We start from the raw sequence: 22,708 nt of genomic DNA, 5'->3' as shown, positions 1-22,708 counted from the left end.
ATATCTTTTTATTTGTTTTGTACGCAACATTGTTTTATACCATGATATGATCCTGACCCTATGATCTTATTGCATAGTAAGGGTTTATATAAACGTTGGTGTAAGTTGAGAATACTAACATGTCACGTTGAATGTAAACACGATGTTAACAACAGACTTATGTGTATATATTATGTTGTATTATGGATTAGGTTATGCGGAACGTGTAGATAAGACTCGCTGAGAATAAAAACAATTATGCACCCGTATTCGACCGTATTCATCTTTTTATAGAACATTTAAAATACGCGATACTTCCTTGTTGGTGTGAAAAGGAACAAAATGGCGAGAGGACATACTGGTTCAAACGGATGTGTCGTTGTTATCATTTTCGCTGTATTGAGGTCTAGTGTAACTGAAAGTAAGTATTAATATACGACAGGGTTACGGACTATTTGATCATTGTTTATAATGGCCTATAGAAGGGTCTTAGGTTATAGTATTACTTGACACAAGCTATTGTTTAATAGTTGTTTCGTTAAAGGACGATTCAGGCTAAAGGAACATTGAATTTTGCACATACAACATAACTGGTTATTGGATTATTCACTGACTACGGATTAGTTTTAAATTCACGCTATGAATTGCATGACCCATAACACAAATTCTTCTCAAACAGTTATAGAGATAAAAAGTGGGATTTTAAGAATTTCGTTGGCTGCGATGGCATACTTCTTATTTCATCAGAAATATATATAAAATCAAACTATTTGTTCTCATACTTGATAAGAAATAAATAATATATTTTTAGATAAATGAAACTTGTGGTCACTTTAAATGTGACGAGACTCGTTGCTAATGAAATATATCAGAAATCTCTTTAGCTCTTTATTTACCACCCCGAAATTGCGTATGTGGTAAAGTATATTGGTCATGACTTGTGTGTACATCATACACATTATACGTCTTGTGTTTACATATTTGTGATATTTCATACTAAGAGGTTACACGATGCTATACAAGTCTTTTGTTTATATTCGGGTACATGATACTGGTACCTTATGCTATACAAGACTTCTGGGTTAATAAAGTTACATGATACTTAATTACATCACATATTTTAAATTCATATCTTTGTTTGGTTGTTGAAATACTATTTTTGTTTGCATGAGCCATGGTCGCAGGGTGGAGTATCGAGGTAAGCCACAGGCAATGTCACCGTGCTTGTAAATAACAGGACATGAACGATGTTTACTCTGCCACTTTCAGTAATGTCTTACTGTTTTAAACCTAAAGTTTGAAATATCTCTTGGTTAAGCCAGGTCTGGTGTAGACTAAATAACATCGTTTAGTATTAGAGCAAAGCAATAGAGTAAAACTAATGTTCTATTTATCCAAAACAATAGGCGGACGTCAGCAGTATATTAACTTGAATTTTAGATATTAGCAAAATAATAGGTAGTCAAAAGTAAGTGTCTGCTTCCGAATCTGAACTACATGTATGTCCGACAATGAAGCTTTTAATATTAAGGTATTATAAGGTATTTGAGATATGAGTGTTGTGGGTGAATGAATATGCAAGTGTTTGTATGTATGTGTTAGTGTCTATTGATGTAAACTATGTAACATTATTGGGAAAAAAAGAAATAAAATAATAATAATAATTATAATAAACATCATGTATATAGAATAAAGTGAATTGTATGAAGACTCCACCACGCTTTTAAGAAATACTAGTGTTCTATGTATGACACACATATCTATAAATTATCATAGTATATTTTAATTCAATAACAATTTTATAATTCCATGATGCAATGTTTGTTTTCTATTTGACCAGGTAACATTGCCATTTCGGGAACTGCTGAACAGAGCACCAATCACGACTACATCCGTTGGCTGGCATCGGCGGCTGTGGATAGCTGCGTACAAACAATCCTTACATCTGGTTGCTGTTCACATACGAAGGCCGGTCAATATAAAACAGCTTGGTGGAGAGTGGATCTCGGAACACTGACCACCATAAATGCTATAAGAATATACTATCGAGGTAATGAGCATATTAATCATGCTTGCGGCCAGTATAGTTCAGTATCACAAAAACACATATACGTATGTGATCTTAAATGAGCGTTTTCATTTTATAAGATATTTTACGAAACTCTTCTGTTTTAGACTGTTTTTATTTTTGCGAGACGAGTCTCTGTCCGTCACAGCGAGTAAAATATTTCAATTTTTCTTGCTAGTGACAAATGCAAACTATATTGCACGGAAAATCACAAAATCAAAGTATATATATATAATCAATAGAATAGTGTCTTATCCAGAAGGGGGTGACAACGAAATCACAACCCAAGGGGTAATTCATGAATGCTGATATCAGACGGATTATCTGATAAATTTACGTCATGGTTACATAGCATGAAATCATGAAGTCACATACTTTTCTTCGAAATCCAAAGGTTAGCGAGCGCAATCTGTCCAGTAGGAGTGGACAAGGAAAAATGTCGCGGCTTAAAAAGGTGACAAATCAGTGAATAGCGGGAGAAATGTTTATTAATGAGCACGATCCTCTTCAGTATATCACCGATTGCCAACATTATTTACTGTCTGTTGAATATCAATATTGCTGATTAAGATAAGTAAGATTCAGAAAGTAAATTAAAGCAAAGAAAAAATTTAAAAAATATAAAATATAGATACCGTATGATAATTCCGTATTAAATGTACATGTAAGTCTGAACAAATAAATGGTGAATCTGGTCTTAGATTATTTCAAATTCACAATTTGATTCCGTCTGTCGTAATGAGAATAAAATGTCAATAGCTCTGTATCGCTACACACAAATATAATCTATGTCTGTTCCTTTTCACTTCTTTTATTATTTCAGTGGAATTGTTTTTTGTGGCTTTTATTGCCTTTAATAATTTTATATTTGAGTATTCAAAATCGTATTAGGACGCAAAGCGACTAGGAAAAAATTTATCCTTCCGTTTGTTTTTCTATGACGCTCTAAAACCCAATATATATTGAGTATGATGCTTATGATTTAATTCAAATAGCTTAGCGAGATACTGACTAGGCATAAATCGTCGTGCTTTAACATGTTTTTGATATGAACACAAATTCAGTTGTGGCGCGTTGATACCTTGGAAAGTAGTTAAGTTTGGCCGATGACCGCGCGCGTCACAATACTCGACGTTTAACTCTCTCAGACTATGGAAAAAATATTACCCATCTTTTAACTAACGAAAATCAGTTTCAAACATGAAAATGAATTATTGATTGATATTGAAAAAAAAACATATATATTTTAGTGTAATGTAATAGGTATGATAATAGATGTTGTTTTGTATGCCCTAATAACAGGTAGATTGTGCATATCCGTTTCAGGTAACTCTCAGAGGAGATTTGCTGGATATCAACTTTACGTATCCAACACCAGCTCTACACCACTAGATGGCGTCCTCTGTTATAAGGACATGAGTAGTACAGAAGCAGATGTACAGCTGATAGTGACTCATCAGTGTCCGTACATAGGTCGGTATGTGACTGTGTACAACTCTAGAAACACCCTAACACGGTATGACTGGTACGACAATTACGCTGTTCTGGAATTGTGCGAGGTACAGGTGTGGGGTAAGATAACGCATTGTCAGTTATGTTTTTCGTTCTATTACTTGTATACATGTATCAGTACACGGTCCACTACCTCTTTCCTTTATGGTGCTTGTGAGCTTTTGATGGTAATTAATTTGAGTCATTTTGTTTCGCTATTTTTTATTTATGCCCATATGACATATGTTGCATTTATTTCAGATTGTCTGTCTTTCATTTTTTGTGCCTTCCCTCTCCGTTTTTGACGACTCCGCGTGTTTGCTAGAGTACCACTATTTACGTGACGTCTCGCAATTTCGACTTGTTTACGTCCTACGTTTTTAGTTATTATTGTTGTTGAAGGCTTCGTTACCGATTTATAATTGCTATGCAAGGTATGTCTCGATTGGAACAACGTCACAGTGAGACTCATGGATGTTCCTATTTCTGCACTGAACGGGGCCCACATAATGCTTCTTCACAATAGTGCCCGAATCAAGAATTATCCCCTTGTGGACTCATTTTCTGAGGCTTATTAGTCCTCATCTAACGGGAGGAGAAGGAAGAAGGTTTCTGGAATAGGAGCAATCCTATTTCTGTTAGTACTGGTTCTGTTCTTTTGCGGGGCTTCCTGTCTCTATAGATTATTCACGAGATCAGGAATGGTGTCTCGTGGGCAGGAATTTCTAAAGTGGAAGTCTGATCATGTATTCGGCTAAGGGACTACCAGGCCGCCGGTCTCATTAGTGTGTTGCACATTGGAGGTGGACAGGAGTCAATGGCAAAATTCCTTTCTGAATGTGTCCACTTCCAAATGTGATCAATGATGCATCAGCTTTCTAATTTCCGGCATCAATTCTGATTTTTCATTTTTCCTCCGGTCCCAGTTACCGGATCCCGGTCCTATTAGGTCATCCCCCTCGTGTACTCATTTGGTTTACACAGTAGATCCGCCTCGGGGCTCTGGGTCTTTGGGTCAGGAGTCCGGTTTCTAGTCACCTTTTCCTCTATCTAAGGGTATAATGGAAATTGCGAACAACCATCCTTGGGCAGTCAAGCCTGCGGATGATTTTAGGTTTAAGCAGCACCCCGTTAGTTATGGGAATGACCCATATATATCCGGATTGCGACTTTGAGAAAGCCGTGGTCCAATCCCGTCCTTTGGTAAGCTTGACCAGCCCAAGTCTCAAGCAGGCTAGTTTAGCCCGTCCTGGGGTCTTCTCTACTTACGGAATATTGTTCAGTTTTCAGAGATTGGTTTAGTTTAGTAATAGCCCGAACCATTGGCTGCCCTGTTAGCGTTCTCTGTCCCTGATTGTATACCATTCCGCCTGTTTGTTTTTTCAACAGAACAAACGCTGGACACTGAGAACCATATTTGGCTGAAAAAAATAAAAGTTTTTTGACTCTCGGTGGCTCACCTACAGTGATACGTGCATAAGTTTCTCATTTATACTTTGTTGGCATTAAGTTGTTGTTATAACTAATTGTCAGGTTCAGTTTAAAGCAGTTTAAAGCGGTTTTTACGAAAACACACTCGCTGTTTCAAAATGTTTAAACGCAATATCCGCGCTGCGAGCACACATGTATTCAGCGCAATTATGGTGTTCTTGATACAGATGTCATTATTCAATTCCCTGGTCAACAGCCGACGTTTAACGTTAACTTGTACAGAAGGGCGAGTGTGTATTTTTTCTCCCCAATAAGTATTTGGTGTCTAGCGTTTTCATTAAGTAAATCGTTGTAAAAGGATCTATTGCCACCTAATTGCTCAGAACTGTGACTTTCGTCAACATCCAATTATGCTGTAATTTTCTGATAAACATGGTATTATCGATTTAACAGGTTTATGGCAAATACTCTTGCCTCTTATAGCTGTGATTATATGGCATCTGTTCTTTTCCACTTATGTGATTATTGTTAAAATTTGATACTAAAGCAGCTATTTATCTCTTTCTACAATAATTGTATATCTTTGTATTTCAACTTTTAACTTAGTAATATATCAATTACTCTGTAAACGCAATTGAATGGTTGCTTGTTGCAGGCATTAAAACTACTCTATGCTGTTTTCGAGGACGCGTAACGGTTTAAAGCCAGACACCCTTTAGCAGGACAGAGATTGCGGGACCTTTACGACCGACGTTGTCTCGTACTCTTAGAAGGGTAGGATGGTTGCCTCCGAGCTCCATATTCGCCTCAATCAGCGTTCAAACCACTCTTTTTTTTGGTTATTGGGCTATTATTTCGTGATCCTGTTACTGAACCGGAAATTCATCCACGGAAACAATTCACTTCCGTCCTAGTCTAGAAGAGGTCCCCTTCGACTACGTTCGAAACAGGTTTTTCTACCAACAAAATTTATTGCTACAGGCAGGACTTCCGGCTCGTGGACAGGGAGATAAATCCCCCATGCAAAAGAGGATAGCGATCACTTAAACAGAGAAATACTCATCCATTTATTTCGTAAAAATTTCCAATTTACTCATCACTTGATTCATTTTTGATAATAAATTAAAAAGATTACAATACTTTTTTATGATCTGTTTATGAAATTGTTATTTATATTGTTTTTAAATAAAACCGATGTTTTTTTCCAATGTTCACTATCTCCGATTCATTTTTGATACTTTTTTACCACATGTCTGGTCTAAGTTACTTCCTTCTTCCATCGATGTTGGTCTTCACCATCCCTTAGGGACCACTACATGTTTCTACTTTCTTTCGATACTGTGGTCCTTGAGGCCCATTCCGAGTTATATTTAACCATCGTTTAGAGTACACTCCGCCGAGAGGTTCCCATCATGGCCTTCAAGCGCTGGTTCTACGTCCGGTTGTCCCAGTTGTTAGTTTATCATTTGGTACCTCAATGATCCTGGCAGGATGGGATCAAACCAGCGGGCCGGAATTAAACTGGACCTCTCTCGAGATTTTCCCCCTCGAATACTGGGTCCCGTTCCATCGTTCAGGAGGGAAATGAGAGGACTGGGCTACGTTTAAACTATTAATCTAAGGCAGTTTGCTGGATGGTGGGACCGAAATGTTTCACCGGGGGATCTCCGTTGTCAAGTCTCGCCACCCATGGACCTACTTTGTTTATATCTCCTTTTCCTGCCAAGAAATTGCAGTTGACTCATTTAGTCACTCTTCTTCCAGGCAGGTCATTTTACACTCTGGCAGATACTTTCTTCTCAGGTAGCGGCTAGCTGGTTCTGACAGGAATGGCTGCTATCTTCCCTTGATCTCCGAGGACACATTCTCAGGTGTGGGACTGGCTGACAAATCACGCCGCCCAACACTTTGTTTCTTCGATGCCAGATCAAAAAGGCTTGGGCTGTGAATGGTGTTGTTCACTGGCTATGTTTTTCCCTCCATCAAATCTGGTGTTGGCATGAATCTACTGTTACAGACATACTCGGGGCATCCATTAGGTTTCTTCTTTCGTATGATTACTATGGTACGAGACAATCCATTGTTTCAGCACCTCTTTTCGTTGTTCTTTCACGTCTTTGCCTGCCTTGATTAAGGGATTTATTCTCGTCGTCAGGCCTAACGTACGATAGATAGCACCACATAGGAACCTTGCACTAGTATAAGAGTCACTAAATAGGGCTCCTTATGAGCCTTTGGAATAGGTTTTATTTTTAAGCCAGTCTTTCTTAACCATTTTGCTTCGGGCCTTTGGAGGAGTAATATCCGTCCCTTTGTATACTCACTCTTTTGCCTCTGTTATACCAGTGATAACTCTGTTATTACCCTTCTCACTGATCCTGTCTTTTGAAAAATAATTAAATTCTTGTTTTTCGCCCGATCCCATTAAGATTTTCCCTGACAGTTCCTACTGATTCTGAGGAGTTCCGTTCTAAAAGACTGGTTGATTTGTAACTGTCGAGCGCTTAGGTTTTTCCTTTGATAAATTAGAGGGGGTTAGGTACTCGATCTCTTCTATTCTTGCCATTTAACTAAGGATATCTCCTCCCAGTCCATCTCTAGATGGATATGTCAGGTGTATTTGTTCAACATTGCCTATGATTAGTTTGTGATCGATCTCGGGCGAAAAACAAGATGATGGCTCATAAGGTTAGAGCCCTTTCCAGTTTCTTTGGCTGTCCTCATTGGCTATTCACCATGGTTGTTGCCTTTTGATGTGGTCAGTCTACATTCACTGACTTTTACTTCCTGTCTCTGTACTGCCATGTGATGGACTGTTTTCCTTGTGTTGTTACGGTGCAGTCTGTAACTGTGCCTCCTCAGTAGATATTATATATATTTATAGTTTCAACTGCATACTTGCAATAACTTTATAATGCCTCATCCTATTGTTTTTGTTCCTCTCGTCGAGTACGAGATGTGCTATGGTAGGGAGACGGAATTCTCAAATCCTATTTTTTGTTCTTTTGGGTTAGAAGGATGATTTTAGGTAGCGTACCTGCATATTTACATGTATGGTAAGAATTACATCATGAAATTGGTTTTATATTGAAAAACGTCAAATTTGTGTATAAGGTTTGTTTCTAAATATAAGATAAGTACCGAATAATCATAAGTGCTAACATTTTACCATGTAATTAACTTTGTACAGGGTGTTCAGCTGGAACTTACGGTAACGGTAGCTGTGACAGTGTGTGTCCCAGTAGCTGTTTTGGCGGTAACTGTAACGCCTCTACAGGCGCATGTTTCTGTAAGATATTTTTAAATTGTTACAATTTTGGTAAATTCTAATTGTTTTTTCATCATTACAATATTTTTTTTATTTTTTTTTCCACTTAATTAGCAAAATGAGGTCGTCAAATGAGCTTTATTCGAAATTCAATCAGTATTGCTTCCAAATAGGTTATGATATTGTCTTCAAATAAAAATTACTAAAAGTAAATAATACTAATGCTTTTTAATCAATTGATTTGTCACGGATATGGTCCCAATTTCTTTGCAGACTGTTTCATCGGTAGTTATGGTGACTTTTGTAGTAAGAGTTGCCCTCTATATTGCAAAAATAGCAAGTGTGAGAAGGACAACGGAATCTGTTATGGTAAATATCATGTATGAAGGATATTCCTTTTCTTGTTGAATAACAGTTAAATTTCATCGAGTAGGGTGACAAAATCGATATTTTTCACGAGTTATTGCATTTGAATGTCTCTATGTTAGGTCTAAAATATAGCCATCTATACCAGTACATGTATTTCAATCAGCTGAAATTTTCCTGCTTGCTAAACTAGTTCCACATAAAAATGCACATAAGTGCACAAGTTTCTATAAAAATTAACATAAGATAATCTAATGCAACAAAAATGCAATCTCTAATGTGTATATTAATCACCACTTCTGTAACAAGAAAAAGCATTGGTCAATGAGCGTTACCCTGAAGAATACAGCATTTCGACAATGAAATTCGCAACTTAAGGTATATCTACTCGATGTTTTTAAAAAATGGAAACCCCGAGTTAACATGTTATAAATTGAACGTCACATGACCATGTTATTACCTATGAAGGAAAAAGTTGAAAATCAGAGCATATTTATATATGTATATAATAGATATAATCTGGTTATCCACTTTTTTCATTATATTCCTTCGGGGTGGCGTTCTTTGGCTAATGCTTTTTCTTGTAATCAATATACACATTAGATATTGTCTTTGACATGTGTTAAAGAAACGACAAATCTTATTAAAAATTAAGGACATTTGATTCGGTTCATATGGTGTTATATCACCCTTGTGATACCCGTCAGTCATTATTTATTACTACGCGGGCGGTATTATACCAATATGGACCTCAAAACAAAATAATAATTAACATATACATATATAAATGCACAAACGACGAAAAATGTCTTCGTTAAGCATTAGCACTTTTCACTTTTATCTACAGATGCTCAACCGTAGTTACATGGTAACAATAACAACAACAACACATGATGACGTCATAGGTTGTTGACGTCACAATATATAAAGTGGAGGTAAATCTTAAATTAGACCTGGACATGGTGAAGATTATTTGGTTTCTAGCCTATATACTCCGTAACATATAAAGGGAGATATGCCCTGATGCTCTCTCTTGAGTCTCCATGCAGTATATACCTTGTACATCTTGAACGTCATTGTTTTTTAGGGTACGATTTATCATTAATCATGCCAGTCATCTACACCAAGATGCCTATTGAATATTTAATAGGTAATCGGTTAGCCATCACCTCATGTATTAATCTAAATACTAAATAGAGGCACATTATATGCACAACTATTGCTATCGTACTGTTATATCAGCCGAGACGACCATATCAGCCCCGGGCCGAGGAGACTTATATTCATTGCCGTTTTATTCACACATTTGGAAAAATAAACATATACATAATTTCAGCGGTTTACAATGGAATGCATTATAAAATGTACAATTTAAAGAAACGTTAAACAAGATCCTAGTGACAGGCCAAACTAAATCCCTTGCTCAACGATGTATCCAATCCACAATTCTGGCGAAGTGAGTTCGTTTCAAAATGGTAAAGCTTTACAACGGACATGAATTAATATCCGATGACAAATAAACTATTAAGGGCCAAAACTGTCCAAATATGTTCCGGTATTCTCTATCTTGTTTGATTTTTATTCATAGCCAAATGTTTTCTTTTGTGTTATAGATATTCTCACGAATCACAATTCTTCTTTTTCCGTCATTGTGGATAAAATTTCTTCTAGTGATGACCAAACTGATGCAACCAATAATCATCATGAATAAGAACTATTTGTTAGTTGAATTGAAATTTTTCAACTCGTTTATATACCCATGGTATAGACGAGCTCTTTTGAAATTGAAACTTGTATCTGTTGTTCATCTTATTCGTCTGGCGTTCGGAAATCCGGATGACGTTTTATCAGCCCAAATTTGAATTCGATATTTGATATCAGTTCATATTATTTCAATAAGAGTTTATCATCCCAGGGAGATATGAGATATCGGGCCCGGGCCTGATCTAGCCTCAATCTGAATTTTTCACTCCCACACATTTTTGTAGTTGCCTCTACCAATTCGTTTTCAATTTTATGAATGAGGCTCCGGTACTACCGTGGTGTCACAATATCCAATATACCACTAAACCTAGTCTGTTTTTCAATAGTTCTATGTTTCCCCATCGGATTACTTGAATTCCGTTCTAAAACTTAATATTTGTCAAGACATTGATGCTAGATCAACTTCTTTTATAATCAAAGTAATAGATAGGATTAGTGTTCAATAAAATTTTCCTTGAAATTTCTTCTTGCCATCGTAATTTCACGATTTCACTTGGGTATATTAATCACTCAGGGCTAAAGTAACACAACTGTCTTTTACGCTGTTTACGCTCGTGGAAAACGCTTCTTTTACACAGAAACATGTTGTCTAGAGGAGCGTTTTTCGTGATAAATATTTACTCTGTGTTCAACTTGCGGCCAAAAAATCCAAATATACAAGTTACCCACGGCGGAACAGTAGAGTGGTTTCACCAATGCGTAGAAGCAAAATTAATGTTTTATTATATTATAATTTGGACTATATATTCGTGTACAGTATAGCGGGTATTGCATCAAAAATTTTATTACTTTTTTTTAAACGAGAAGTACATTGGGCTAACATAGGATTTTTTTCTAAAGAAACAAAAAAAAATATCTTGCGGCCGGCAAATTAACATTTTGGTGACGGAAATGACTATTTAATGACTGTTTACCGATGCGTCTATAAACCATATATTGTTTTTCCCCCAAACTTGTTCAAGTTAACACAATCATTTTGATGCCGTTAATGTATCTCCCCCAAAGACATCATACCATTTTTTCAACACACACTTGGAGTGCCATGACTGTATATATATGTGAGTGTGTGTTTCTCTCTTCTCGATAAAGACATAAAGTGAGTAAGTATGAAAGGCATATAAAATTATATTGTGCTATTAGAAGACCATGACATACAATAGCATTTTAGCCTACTACTTAATCCAACCCAGACAGTACTGTGTTATATCGGACATGTCTATCCAACAGTAGTTTCTGATGCTTGCAATACTTTCGACAAGTTACACACTGTGTACTAAACATATCATAATTGGTATTTTTCAACCACTACGAGCAATCAATGCCCACTGTCTATTACCACAATGGATACAAGTCTAGCAGCGACATTGTCAGGGTACATGTGTGAAATAAGATTGTACAACATTCTGTAACATCTGTTGAATTAATGTTATTAATGTGTTTATCCCTTTTTGTTTTTTTATTGTTTGTGTTTGTACATTAGAATGTTGTTTGTACGAAATGTCGAGAGGTAGCTTATTAGAGTTGAAACTTAGAGCCAGTCTTGACAACTCAACACTATATTATAATATAAATTGGGCATATCCGCCAGGGCACTCTAAAATGGTATGTATTATTCTCCAGATCGAACAGATTCCTTTCACCATTATCAAAATAACCATCCAATACTTCCAAACGTTATCCTAGAATGATCATTAACCCATCCCAAATATCTCGTTTAAGTTTGTGTTTGCTTTTGCAGAATGCACTGATGGAAAGCGCCGGTACTAAACGTGACATTGGATTGCCCTGCGACATGCACACAAATGTGCTACCCTCGATGCAAACTGTTATTCGGAAGTATCAATTAATTTACTGTTTTTGTTGTTACAATTGATATATCTAAGAAGAAAATCAAGTGCACAATTTGCGATGTTTATCCAATACACTCTTTTATGTAATTTACAAATGCCAGAATGTATCATTGGAAAGATACTGGAGCGCCAATGTGAACTGGACAGATCCCTGTACATTGTAACGGACACGTGCGGCACCAAAAACCACCGGAAACTGACAGGGTGAGAAATGCCTTTTTACATGGAAAATTATAAAATCCTGTTTGTTATACCCGTCTGCATACGACGTCCAACAACCTGTAATACTCCGTGAATGATGTAATTCTTTATCTTATTGAAAAAAAAGAAACACCTGTTTTTTAAAATAAAAGTTTTACTCTAGACGCAAGTTTGATTTAGGACTCATGCAGAATGGACTAGTGGTCCCTATGGATATTACCGTAACTTTCCATATTTAGACAATATCAAAATGCACGGAACCCTCGGACTTAAACACAAAAATCAAAACTCCACTTATGCACCTATTTGCAATTCCTTAAGAAAGATTAAGCTGTTTTATTTGAATTTGCATTGTAGACATGCCATTGATAGGAAGCTGGTAATCAATGGTGAAATGGATTGCCCTGCGAACTGTAAGGGAATTTTGTGATCAGGTCACTAGATGGAAACTGTCTTGGTAAGTTGAATGATTTTTTATTTTAATTTGAGATGTTTTTTAGATATAATATTTAAGAATATAACCAACCAAATATATGCAATGTGAATTGGACTGCCCTGTGAATTGTAAGGAAAGGTGGCGACAAAAGTCAATATGAAGCTGTCAAGCTTGAGTGATTTTTTATTACCATGCAGGTCTTAGTATTAATCCATGCCCCTTGTAATAAATATCGCGAATTTCGGTGGTTACGCTGTATGTCAGCCTACGACGTTAATAATTCTGAAATACTCCGAAATAAAGTTGAAAATGATGAGTGGTTTTCATCATCGCATTAAAGGGAAAAAAATACATTACCAAATGTCCATTAAAGAACAAAATCTGTAGGGTAAATACAGTCGGACTAGCTATCTATTGGAATACTTATGTGAATTTTTAGAAAATAAATAAAAATGGATCAATTTCCTACACATTCAAACATTTAGAATACCAAAATGCCTTACCATTCTAAGAAGAAACTCAGTGCAAATTTGTTGTTTTCATAACTCTAATATGTATTTACATGCCAGAATGTATCATTGGAAAGTATGGAGCGCAATGTGAAACTGGACTGTCCTGTACATTGTAAGGACACGTGCGACAAAACACACCCGGAAACTGCCAGGGTGTGAGAAATGTTTTACCATGGAAATTTTAATTCCTGTTTGTTTATAACCGTATGCCATACGACGTCAACAACCCAGTAATACTCGAAATGAAGTATTCTTTATCTTATTGAAATAAAAAAAACATGTTTTAAAATAAAAGTTTACTCTTTACGCAAGTTTTAGGACACTGAAGTAGGACTAGTGGTCCTATTGATATACAGTAAATTTAATATTTAGAAAATACAATAGCACGGCAACCTAGACTTAAAAAAAAATAAAACAAATACACCTCTATCCATTCCTTTGAAGAATATGTAGCTGTTTTATTTGAATTTGCATTGTAGAATGCATTGATAGGAAGCATGGTAATAAATGTGAACTGGATTGCCCTGCGAACTGTAAGGGAATTTGTGATCAGGTCACTGGAAACTGTCCTTGGTAAGTTTGAATGATTTTTTTTAAATTTGAATGTTTTTTAGGATATAATATTTAAGAATATAACCAACAAATATATGCAATGTGAATTGGACTGCCCTGTGAATTGTAAGGAAAGGTGCGACAAAGTCATATGAAGCTGTCAAGTTGAGTGATTTTATTACCATGCAGGTCTTAGTATTAATCCATGCCCCCTTTAATAAATATCGAATTTCGGTGGTTACGCTGTATGTCATACGACGTTAATAATTCTGAAATACTCGAAATAAAGTTAAAATGATTTTTTCATCTCGCTTAAAGGGAAAAAAATACATTACAAAATTCCATTAAGAACAAAATCTGTAGGGTAAATACAGTCGGACTAGCTATCTTATTGGAATACTTATGTGAATTTTAGAAAATAAATAAAAATGGATCAATTTCCTACACATTCAAACATTTAGAATACCAAAATGCCTTACCATTCATTTGAGAACTATTTAGTTCTGTTCGTATTTACATTTCAGAATGCAATGATGGAAAACATGGTTATAAGTGTGATTTGGATTGCTCTGAGACCTGCACAAAATGTGATCAAATTACTGCATACTGTCGTGGTAAGTCTATCTGAATTTAGTTTTTGTTTTTGTCATCCAACATTAAAAACTGTTATCAACAAATGTTTGACAAATAGATGCAAATTTGTTGATTTTATAATTCTGATATTTGTTTACATGTAAGAATGCATCATTGGAAAGTATGGAGCGCAATGTGAACTGGACTGCTCTGTATACTGTAAGGATAAGTGCGACAAAGTTACAGGAAACTGTCAGGGTGAGCAATGTTTTACCATGGAAATATCAATTAATACGTATTTGTGATACGTAGCGAATCTGCGCTTCGGCGGTGACGCAGTCTGACATACGATGTGAACAATTTAGAAATATTCGATATGAAGTTGTTTTGATTGTTCAACTCGCTAAATGAAATTTTAATCAGAACAATTTAATTTTACGACAATTTATTAATATAATTGCAACATTGGTGTAATTGATATATACTTATGCAAATAATCAGAATATCCAAGGAATCGACCATCTAGACTTTCAAACATTTATAATAACGAACCAAATAAACCTATAACCATTCCTTTGAGAAAAGTTTTTACCTGTTTTCCTTACATTCTAGAATGCATTCATGGGAGGCATGGTTATAAATGTGAACTGGATTGTCCTGCTAACTGTCACGGGAACTGTGATCAGGTTACAGGAAACTGTCTTGGTCGGTTAATAATATTAATGTTTTTGTGATATAATATTTTAGGATATAACGAATAGATATTTCAAAACAATTAGTGCGCATTTGTTGTTTTCACAATTCTGATATTGTTTTACTTGCAAGAATGTATCACTGGAAACTATGGAGCGCAATGTGAACTGAACTGCTCTGTACATTGTAAGGATAACTGCAACAAAATCACAGGAAACTGCCAGAGTGAGTAATGAGTAATATTTTATCATCATGGAAATATTAGTTCTTGCTTATTTGTATCGAATCTCCTCTTCGCTTCGGCGGTGTGCACTGGTACTGACAAACGGCGTCCAGACATACTCAAAACAGAGCTGGTATTATTCTCCAATAGGCTTAAAGAGAACGATAACATTTTGAATGAATGTTTACTTGAATAACGCTGTAGGGTATATTTTGTACTTTCTACATCGTGTAAGGAGGTTCCCGATAACTCCAAAAATAAAGAGATGTAACGTTTTGTTCAAACACCAATACATTATTGACGTTCTTTGGCGTTAAGGATATATTTACATAAACATGATCTGTGATTTCTTTAACAAATAATGACATATCACATATCCATCTGGACACCATTACACACATTATCCACATACGTTTTCTTAGCTTTTTATCGATCATATTTTTTTTCTAAATTGTCAATTAAACAGGCATGAAAATGATAGCGGAAAGTTCAATTGTGAGGGAATAAATGGTTGTGTTTTTCCTAGTATTGAAGTTATGCTTTTTCTAAACCCATAATGTAAACTTTGTACACATGCTTATTGACTGACACGGTGAACTTTGACCGAAGTACTTCTTTCTTAGTGTCACGTCATTATTATCAACGTCATCAATGACGTCATAATGTGTTGTGACTTGACGTCCAAAACTGCTGTTGGAAAGCATTTGCATCGTGGTCGTTGTGTCAAAATACATGACATTTTAATACATGTTAAATTGAACTTACGTGCTAATAACGGATAAGAATTTCACAGATGAGTTTCGTATATTTAACGTGTATGAAACTAACTTGATCTTGATGGTAATGGCTTGATGATATTCTGTGCCATGTCGTGCGGATACTTTTATATGTAAACATGAAGTCCTACATTGAATTTTACTTTATGGAAGCAACAATGAAGATTTGAACTCAATAAGACCTTAAATGAGTATTATTTAACCTAAATATATACCCAATTAAAATAATTTGATATCGTTGGATTCTTTATCAAACGATAACATTTGAGTACTAATTAGTGTCTTTTTGCTGATGAAAATACTACTACACCTTATTTTCATATTTCGGTAAATGCACGTTAACGTATCCTTGTCGTATTTCTATCGAATAAAAACGAATATGATTGTGGTAGAAACAGGTCACACTGCTCGAGGTTGTTGAATATGAATTTATTCCACACTCGTAGGTTAAAGCTAAAGCTCGTGTCTTTTGTAACTATTAAAAAATAACTCACTCGTGTGGAATAAATTCAATATTAAACAACCACTCATTGTGTAACCTCTATATCATATAAGACTAAACAGCTGTGATATTGCCCTCTGCCTTTACCACAAAATAAATGTATATACATTGCCACATTATGGAATTAATAAGTTTGTATATTTCAGTTACATGTTTTTTAATTATATTCTATATTTTTTTCGTAAATTAGAATGTGTTGCTGGAATGTATGGTCCTACATGTTGTATGAACTGTGATGACAGTTGTAAAGATAAGTGTGAAAAGGTCACGGGGGACTGTATCGGTGAGCAAATATGGTTATGAGAGGTAACTGCTGTATGTCAGAGCTGAACAAGCGTTCTGTTTGGTTTGCATTATTGGATGCAATGTTGAAGGTATGGACCGACAGAAACCGTGCATATTGTGATTGTGATACTAGTATGCAATTTGACTGTGATACTAATATGCAATTTGACACGTTGATACTATGACTTAATACAGGCTATATCAGAGCAGGATTGTTGTATAGTATTATATACAAATATTAGGGTTACCGAATGAATATTGAACAATCATTTAGTGATAGATAAAAGCTGTTGGATTTTGTTTTCAAAATGGCCGACGTAGATATGTTTGAATTGTAATATTTTGTATAGAAAGTCACTTTACTATTTCTTTAGAAAATTAACTTGTGCTATGTAAAACAACAATACAGAAACATGAATGATATCCAGACTTGATTTGTTTGGTGAAAATACTGGTGATAAAGAGCCGAGTTGAATTTGTGTTTGAAGACTAATTATTTATCCCTATTTTTCATGTTTGATTCCATATTATTTCTGGCAGTCACAGTACAATCATGATAAACATGTGTATAGCATACCTGATTCAAATCAATGATATCTCTGATTTCACATAATAACTTCGTATCAGTAGCTAAACACGTACGATATCTGACAGTCTTTATGACAAAGAAAGACTGTCAATTCATGGAAAGGCTCTTACCATGCTCCTGTTTTACATGACAAGAAAAAAATAGGTATTTCAAACATCGAACAAATAATTTCAATTTTTACAAAATCGAAATAAATATTTTATCGGACTTTTATCAATACAAAGTAATTATATAGTATTATTGTTTTGTTAGCATTTAACGCTCATCATTTACATCAAAAACAACTCAATAACTAAAATTGATTAAAATGTCGTCAATGTGAATTAAAGCATAACACAATGATTATCAATGAAGAAATTTTGTTTTAATGTTAATCTCGTGCTATATTTAATTTATTTACCAAAAAAAAAAAAAAAAAAAAAAAAAAAATTAATTGTTGAGAATTGAACTCACCAATTATTATCACGTGTGGATTTGTGAAATGTAAACTTTGAAAACACACTCACATATTGTTTTTTGTAGTTCCAATTTACATTTCCATGTATTTGGTAGGAAAAATGGTAAATACCAATACGATTGTACACCAGAAGCTGTCAAAATCAAACCCTTTTATAAAATGTTAAATGTCTATAGACATTATTTGGCCAGAATAAAAGAAATGAATAAAAAAGTGCATACATATGTAGCAGTAAGAGGACATCTGGGGAGTTATTTGTTGTTTCCACTGATGATGAAATTGGTCGCTAGTTTTTTTTCTCATATATTAACATTCGATTTCTCGTGTTTTTAGAGTGCATCGATGGAAGGTACGGTATACTTTGTGGGCAGAATTGCCCTATAAATTGTAAGATGTGTGAAAAGGAGACAGGCGCGTGCATAGGTAAGTTACATGTTATGTCTATATAGGTCTAAAGCCTCAAATATGTTCTCCAACATTTACAATGTCATCTTACTTCCGGTATATTTGATGATCAATTCTAACGTTTTAAAAGATATATTCAAGACAGGACCTTTTCCGATATATTTGAAGATCAATTTAAACATGTTTAAAAAATATGTCTATGCAAGAAATAATTAATCAAAAAGATGCGATAATCTGTAATTTACCTTTTTTTCTATTATTCAACGATGACTTAATGTATAGATGAATTCCTTCAAATATCTGAATTTGAAATTATCACAATTATACATGTTTTAATCTAGTATGCATTCCTGGAAAATTTGATACATTGTGTTCCTCGGCGTGTGCTGTCACGTGCAAAGATTTTGAGTGCGATCAACGAACTGGAAAATGTTTAGGTAAGCTGTATTCAATAATGATTATATCATATATTTACTCCAATGGTAAGGTAACGTCAGCGGAAAATAAATATGTTATCATGTTATTTTAAAATTCGGTTGAAACGTCTATTATAGTGAACATGTGCTAGTACAGTATATCTTTAAATCAAATTACAATTTTGTTTAAACTGTTGAAGATATATGGCGTATAAATATGAACTTTGTTGTGTGTAATAAAGAAACTTGGCACTAGTTAGGTATATTACCAGACAAATAGAAGATCACACACGAGTGAATTATTAATATGAACTCTGTTAAATTATTTGTTATTTCGGGACGTATCAAATTTAAAGCCCCATTATGTTTTTAATATTTTTAATCGTAGAAAATACCATATTTTGCCAAATGATGGGGTTGATACCCTTATGGCGATATTTCTTAATTAAACATGCTATAGTTAATTAGGATTGTAGTAAGGACGGTAAAATGCCATGGATTCCGTTATTTGCGCTCTGTTGGTAGCACAGTCTACACGTGGGTAAAATCACACATCAGTACCGCTTTGTATAACCTTTGACCCCGGTATATGTTTGCCAACTAATAGATGTTGACAGACGACGCTAATTCATTGTCATCTAATTTTTGTCGTTTTCATTAATGAGTCTCTATAAACATTTACTAAAATCCTACTTAAAATCTGCAAATCCTTTCAACTATTATCAGAGATAGTTCAAATGAAAACACTGAGGGAGTTAACCATGGAAAGTCAATCGAACAATCGGTTTTGCACGAGACCATAGAATGTTCTTTACACAGGTAAGGGCTAAGCAAGTACATGCGCACGATTAAGAAGCAACTGGGGGTAGTCTCTACTTAGAAACTTCGCTCTTTAATTTGTAGTTTTTGCGTACAAGTGCGTGTTTCAATTCGTAGGAATCGATTATATAGTTCTACTGAAGGATTGTGATTTTAGAAAGAAGAACCATTTTTATAAGGATGAACGTTCCAAAACATTGAATAAATCTTAACACGTTCTAAATTTCCCCATGGTGTCGCGGAGATTTACTTGGTGATCATCCGGATACGTACAGGCATATAGGCTATTTTCAGGCAACACATTTACGTGTTCTATTTACATATATTTATAATATGCATTTTTGTCGAAACTGTACATCATCTTTGAACCAAATTACGTAAAGATAAATTCATAAGGATCATCGATGTTTAGTTTGTAGAACAATCATAAAAACATAATGGTACTTTAATTAATTTCATATTCCGCAGTCACACGTTTCAGACAACCAGTATTGACATACATTCCATAATTATGGCTTTATTTTATAGGATACATTCGATATTGATTCCTATAAAATGGTTTAGTCATGATTTAGTCGTAATATGCTACATAATGATAAATATGGTTACTAACAAATAATTTTATGTATGGATGAGCTTAATCATGTCATAATCTGTTTCTATGTAGAATGTTATCCTGGGAAGTATTGAATAGTGTGTGGAGCCGATTGTCCGGAATCCTGTAAGGAGGGTATTTGTAATAAAGAAGATGGACACTGTCTCACCACGGGTATGCATACCTCATCATCTCTTTGTATATTAAGTGAATTAAAAGATGTCTTCGGATTATTAAATTATTTTACAGATCCCATCAAATATATATTGTATGTTCATTGATATTTTACTTTTAATTCATATAATTACTACATATACCATTTCAGTAACATGCATACATATACATGATTTGATAGAACTAGAAAGAATATCACATACAATATAACCAGCTTGTCATTTATATACAATTGTACGGTTATATCAGATTCAAAATGGGAGTCGGCCGTCAGACCTTCTCAATGCTATTGATGGAACAGTCAGGGCATTAACACGGGGTATCATAAAAGACATATTGTGAGTGTCATTGTTCTCATGATATCCATGATACCCCATTGCAAAACACTGTTATACATTAAGCTATACAACACAAATCGTTTTAACATGTAGCATAGGGATTATGTGCGTACGTTTATAACGTATTCATCAGCAGCATGATGTATGCAACAAGTACGACCTGTACACTTGGCACGGCTTACATGCGTTTATAATGAATACAGTCATAAATCATATGTTTACGTCGAAATAAGAAGCAGAATAATAAGCACCTATGTTTTATATCCATCAATACTTTCAATTGACCTGATAAACAAGAGTGAATGAAATTAACTCATACTTATATGTTCATTCATTAACTTCATTTGTTTCGTTTTAGATGCACCTATCGCTGAACACTCATCAGGTAAAAAACTTTTCTATTATGCGTAATTATGTTTCATTTTCTGTATTCAATGAGGTTGTATAAGACCGAGTGCCTTTGTTCCCAAGGGATTGCTTCCTTCTGCCCAAAGGTCCATTCTTGTAACCAATATTTTTTAGAAGAGAAATAGAGGTGTCTTAACAAGTGACTGTTGTTTATCATGTTTATCAAACTCGAGTTAGTTAATTTTCCATTTTTAAAAGACACGAGCTTTAGCGGGTGTCTTTTTAAAATTTGAAAATTAACTATCGAGAGTTTAGATAAACATGATAAACAACAGTCACGCGTTGGAGAGCTTATTTATCTCATAACTTTAACTCTATATTTATACCGTGGTGACCATTTTCTCGTCTTCATTAAAGGAAACTTATCACCATACAATGTGTAATGATATCTTTCCGCCATAAAATATAGTGCCTCATTAGTGAACTACTATTCTATTGTTTAATACTTTGAATACACTTCTACTTGTTATACAGTTAATAAAATGCTATTATAAAGAAAATGTGTTATGAAAAGTAGCCTGAAGTTGAAAGCTTATCGGAATCAAGAGCTCTTGGCATAGACCAATCAGAGGCGCCGTAGGTGTTTACACACTGGAGTGTGTAAACATGAACAATAACCAACTGCTATGGAATTTATCACATGGTTTTTCCATTGTGAAACATGCTTAGTTGTGGGATAAAACAATTTTGGTGTTTCCCTTTTCGTTGTGTCCATATATATTTTAAGAATTCTACATTACCTTTGTGTAGAAGTGACTGATGCTCGCATCAAAATCTAAATAGACACATAATAATTTCATTAACAGCTTGGTATTTCCTAATGTATTAGATGTGCGTTTCGGACTGATGCAAGAAAGCAATATGTCGATCCCAAAATGTTCTCTTAGTCCAATAAGTGTTTCTTGTAAATTCTTCCTTTCATGTTTTTATTTCTACATTCGCCTATCGCTGAAGACACATCATGTAAGAATCTTATGTACATGAAAGGTATTTGCGTTTTCCCACTCCCCGTTTATATCACTCGTATGTTTGGAGTTGTATAAGTTTCAGTTCGCTTAATACTCAGTATAAATTATTTATAAGATATATAAGCAGTATTGTTCTGCACATGATTTATGAATTTCCTGTTCACAAGTTTACATTACATTAACATTCACAATGAAATGAAATAAATTCATGGTTGATGAAATGGAGCGCAAATTCGAAGGAACCCATCGTTTAGATCCCACGTCGATGTTAAATATGTTTCCAATAAAATCCCAAGTTGTTCCTTGTTTTTGTTTTAACAGAATAACATTTAAACTTTTCTTTCTCTCTTTCGTTCTAAAGCAAGTTTAAATGTAAACAGAAATGTGAAGTTTGGGTTTGCGTAGCATTAAATTGTTTTTCGTATGTAAGCATTTACCGTTTTCTCGATCGTGTGTTTTACAGGCGACGCTAAAGACACCACAATAACTGTGTTGGCTGTTGTTTGTGGACTTTTGATTGTTGCGATGATCATTGTTGGGATAATCGTCGTAGTAATATATCTGCGATT

General features: G+C 34.7%; 2 protein-coding genes across 2 annotated transcripts; both read left to right on the top strand.

The window, feature by feature from the left end:
* The first annotated feature begins 302 nt into the window (after positions 1 to 302).
* LOC138326142 (uncharacterized) lies at positions 303 to 12,134 on the top strand. The gene is made up of 6 exons (XM_069272272.1): positions 303 to 400; positions 1,820 to 2,106; positions 3,298 to 3,619; positions 8,160 to 8,258; positions 8,511 to 8,606; positions 12,106 to 12,134. Exons 1-6 carry the CDS (start codon positions 322 to 324, stop codon positions 12,132 to 12,134), a joined length of 912 nt encoding a protein of 303 aa, XP_069128373.1. The 5' UTR covers positions 303 to 321.
* A 177-nt stretch (positions 12,135 to 12,311) lies between these two features.
* On the top strand, positions 12,312 to 22,708 carry LOC138326141 (cell death abnormality protein 1-like). Its single transcript, XM_069272271.1, has 12 exons — positions 12,312 to 12,351; positions 12,837 to 12,875; positions 14,443 to 14,532; positions 14,657 to 14,749; positions 15,104 to 15,196; positions 15,317 to 15,409; positions 16,876 to 16,968; positions 18,350 to 18,439; positions 18,763 to 18,858; positions 20,324 to 20,425; positions 21,122 to 21,148; positions 22,603 to 22,708. The coding sequence occupies exons 1-10, from the start codon at positions 12,312 to 12,314 to the stop codon at positions 20,344 to 20,346; spliced, it is 750 nt and encodes a 249-aa protein (XP_069128372.1). The 3' UTR covers positions 20,347 to 20,425; positions 21,122 to 21,148; positions 22,603 to 22,708.

Source organism: Argopecten irradians, chromosome 6, assembly GCF_041381155.1.
Source record: "Argopecten irradians isolate NY chromosome 6, Ai_NY, whole genome shotgun sequence".
Lineage (NCBI taxonomy): Eukaryota > Metazoa > Mollusca > Bivalvia > Pectinida > Pectinidae > Argopecten > Argopecten irradians.
This window is presented reverse-complemented; position numbering and strand designations above follow the sequence as displayed.

Excerpts from the sequence above, each read along its gene's own strand:
- LOC138326142 (XM_069272272.1), top strand. The coding sequence starts at position 322 with ATGGCGAGAGGACATACTGGTTCAAACGGATGTGTCGTTGTTATCATT. Across the intron at positions 401-1,819 it reads GAGGTCTAGTGTAACTGAAA|GTAACATTGCCATTTCGGGA; the intron begins GTAAGTATTAAT and ends CTATTTGACCAG. Across the intron at positions 3,620-8,159 it reads GTGCGAGGTACAGGTGTGGG|GGTGTTCAGCTGGAACTTAC; the intron begins GTAAGATAACGC and ends AACTTTGTACAG.
- LOC138326141 (XM_069272271.1), top strand. The coding sequence starts at position 12,312 with ATGCCAGAATGTATCATTGGAAAGATACTGGAGCGCCAAT. Across the intron at positions 14,750-15,103 it reads AGTTACAGGAAACTGTCAGG|AATGCATTCATGGGAGGCAT; the intron begins GTGAGCAATGTT and ends CTTACATTCTAG. Across the intron at positions 18,440-18,762 it reads GGAGACAGGCGCGTGCATAG|TATGCATTCCTGGAAAATTT; the intron begins GTAAGTTACATG and ends GTTTTAATCTAG.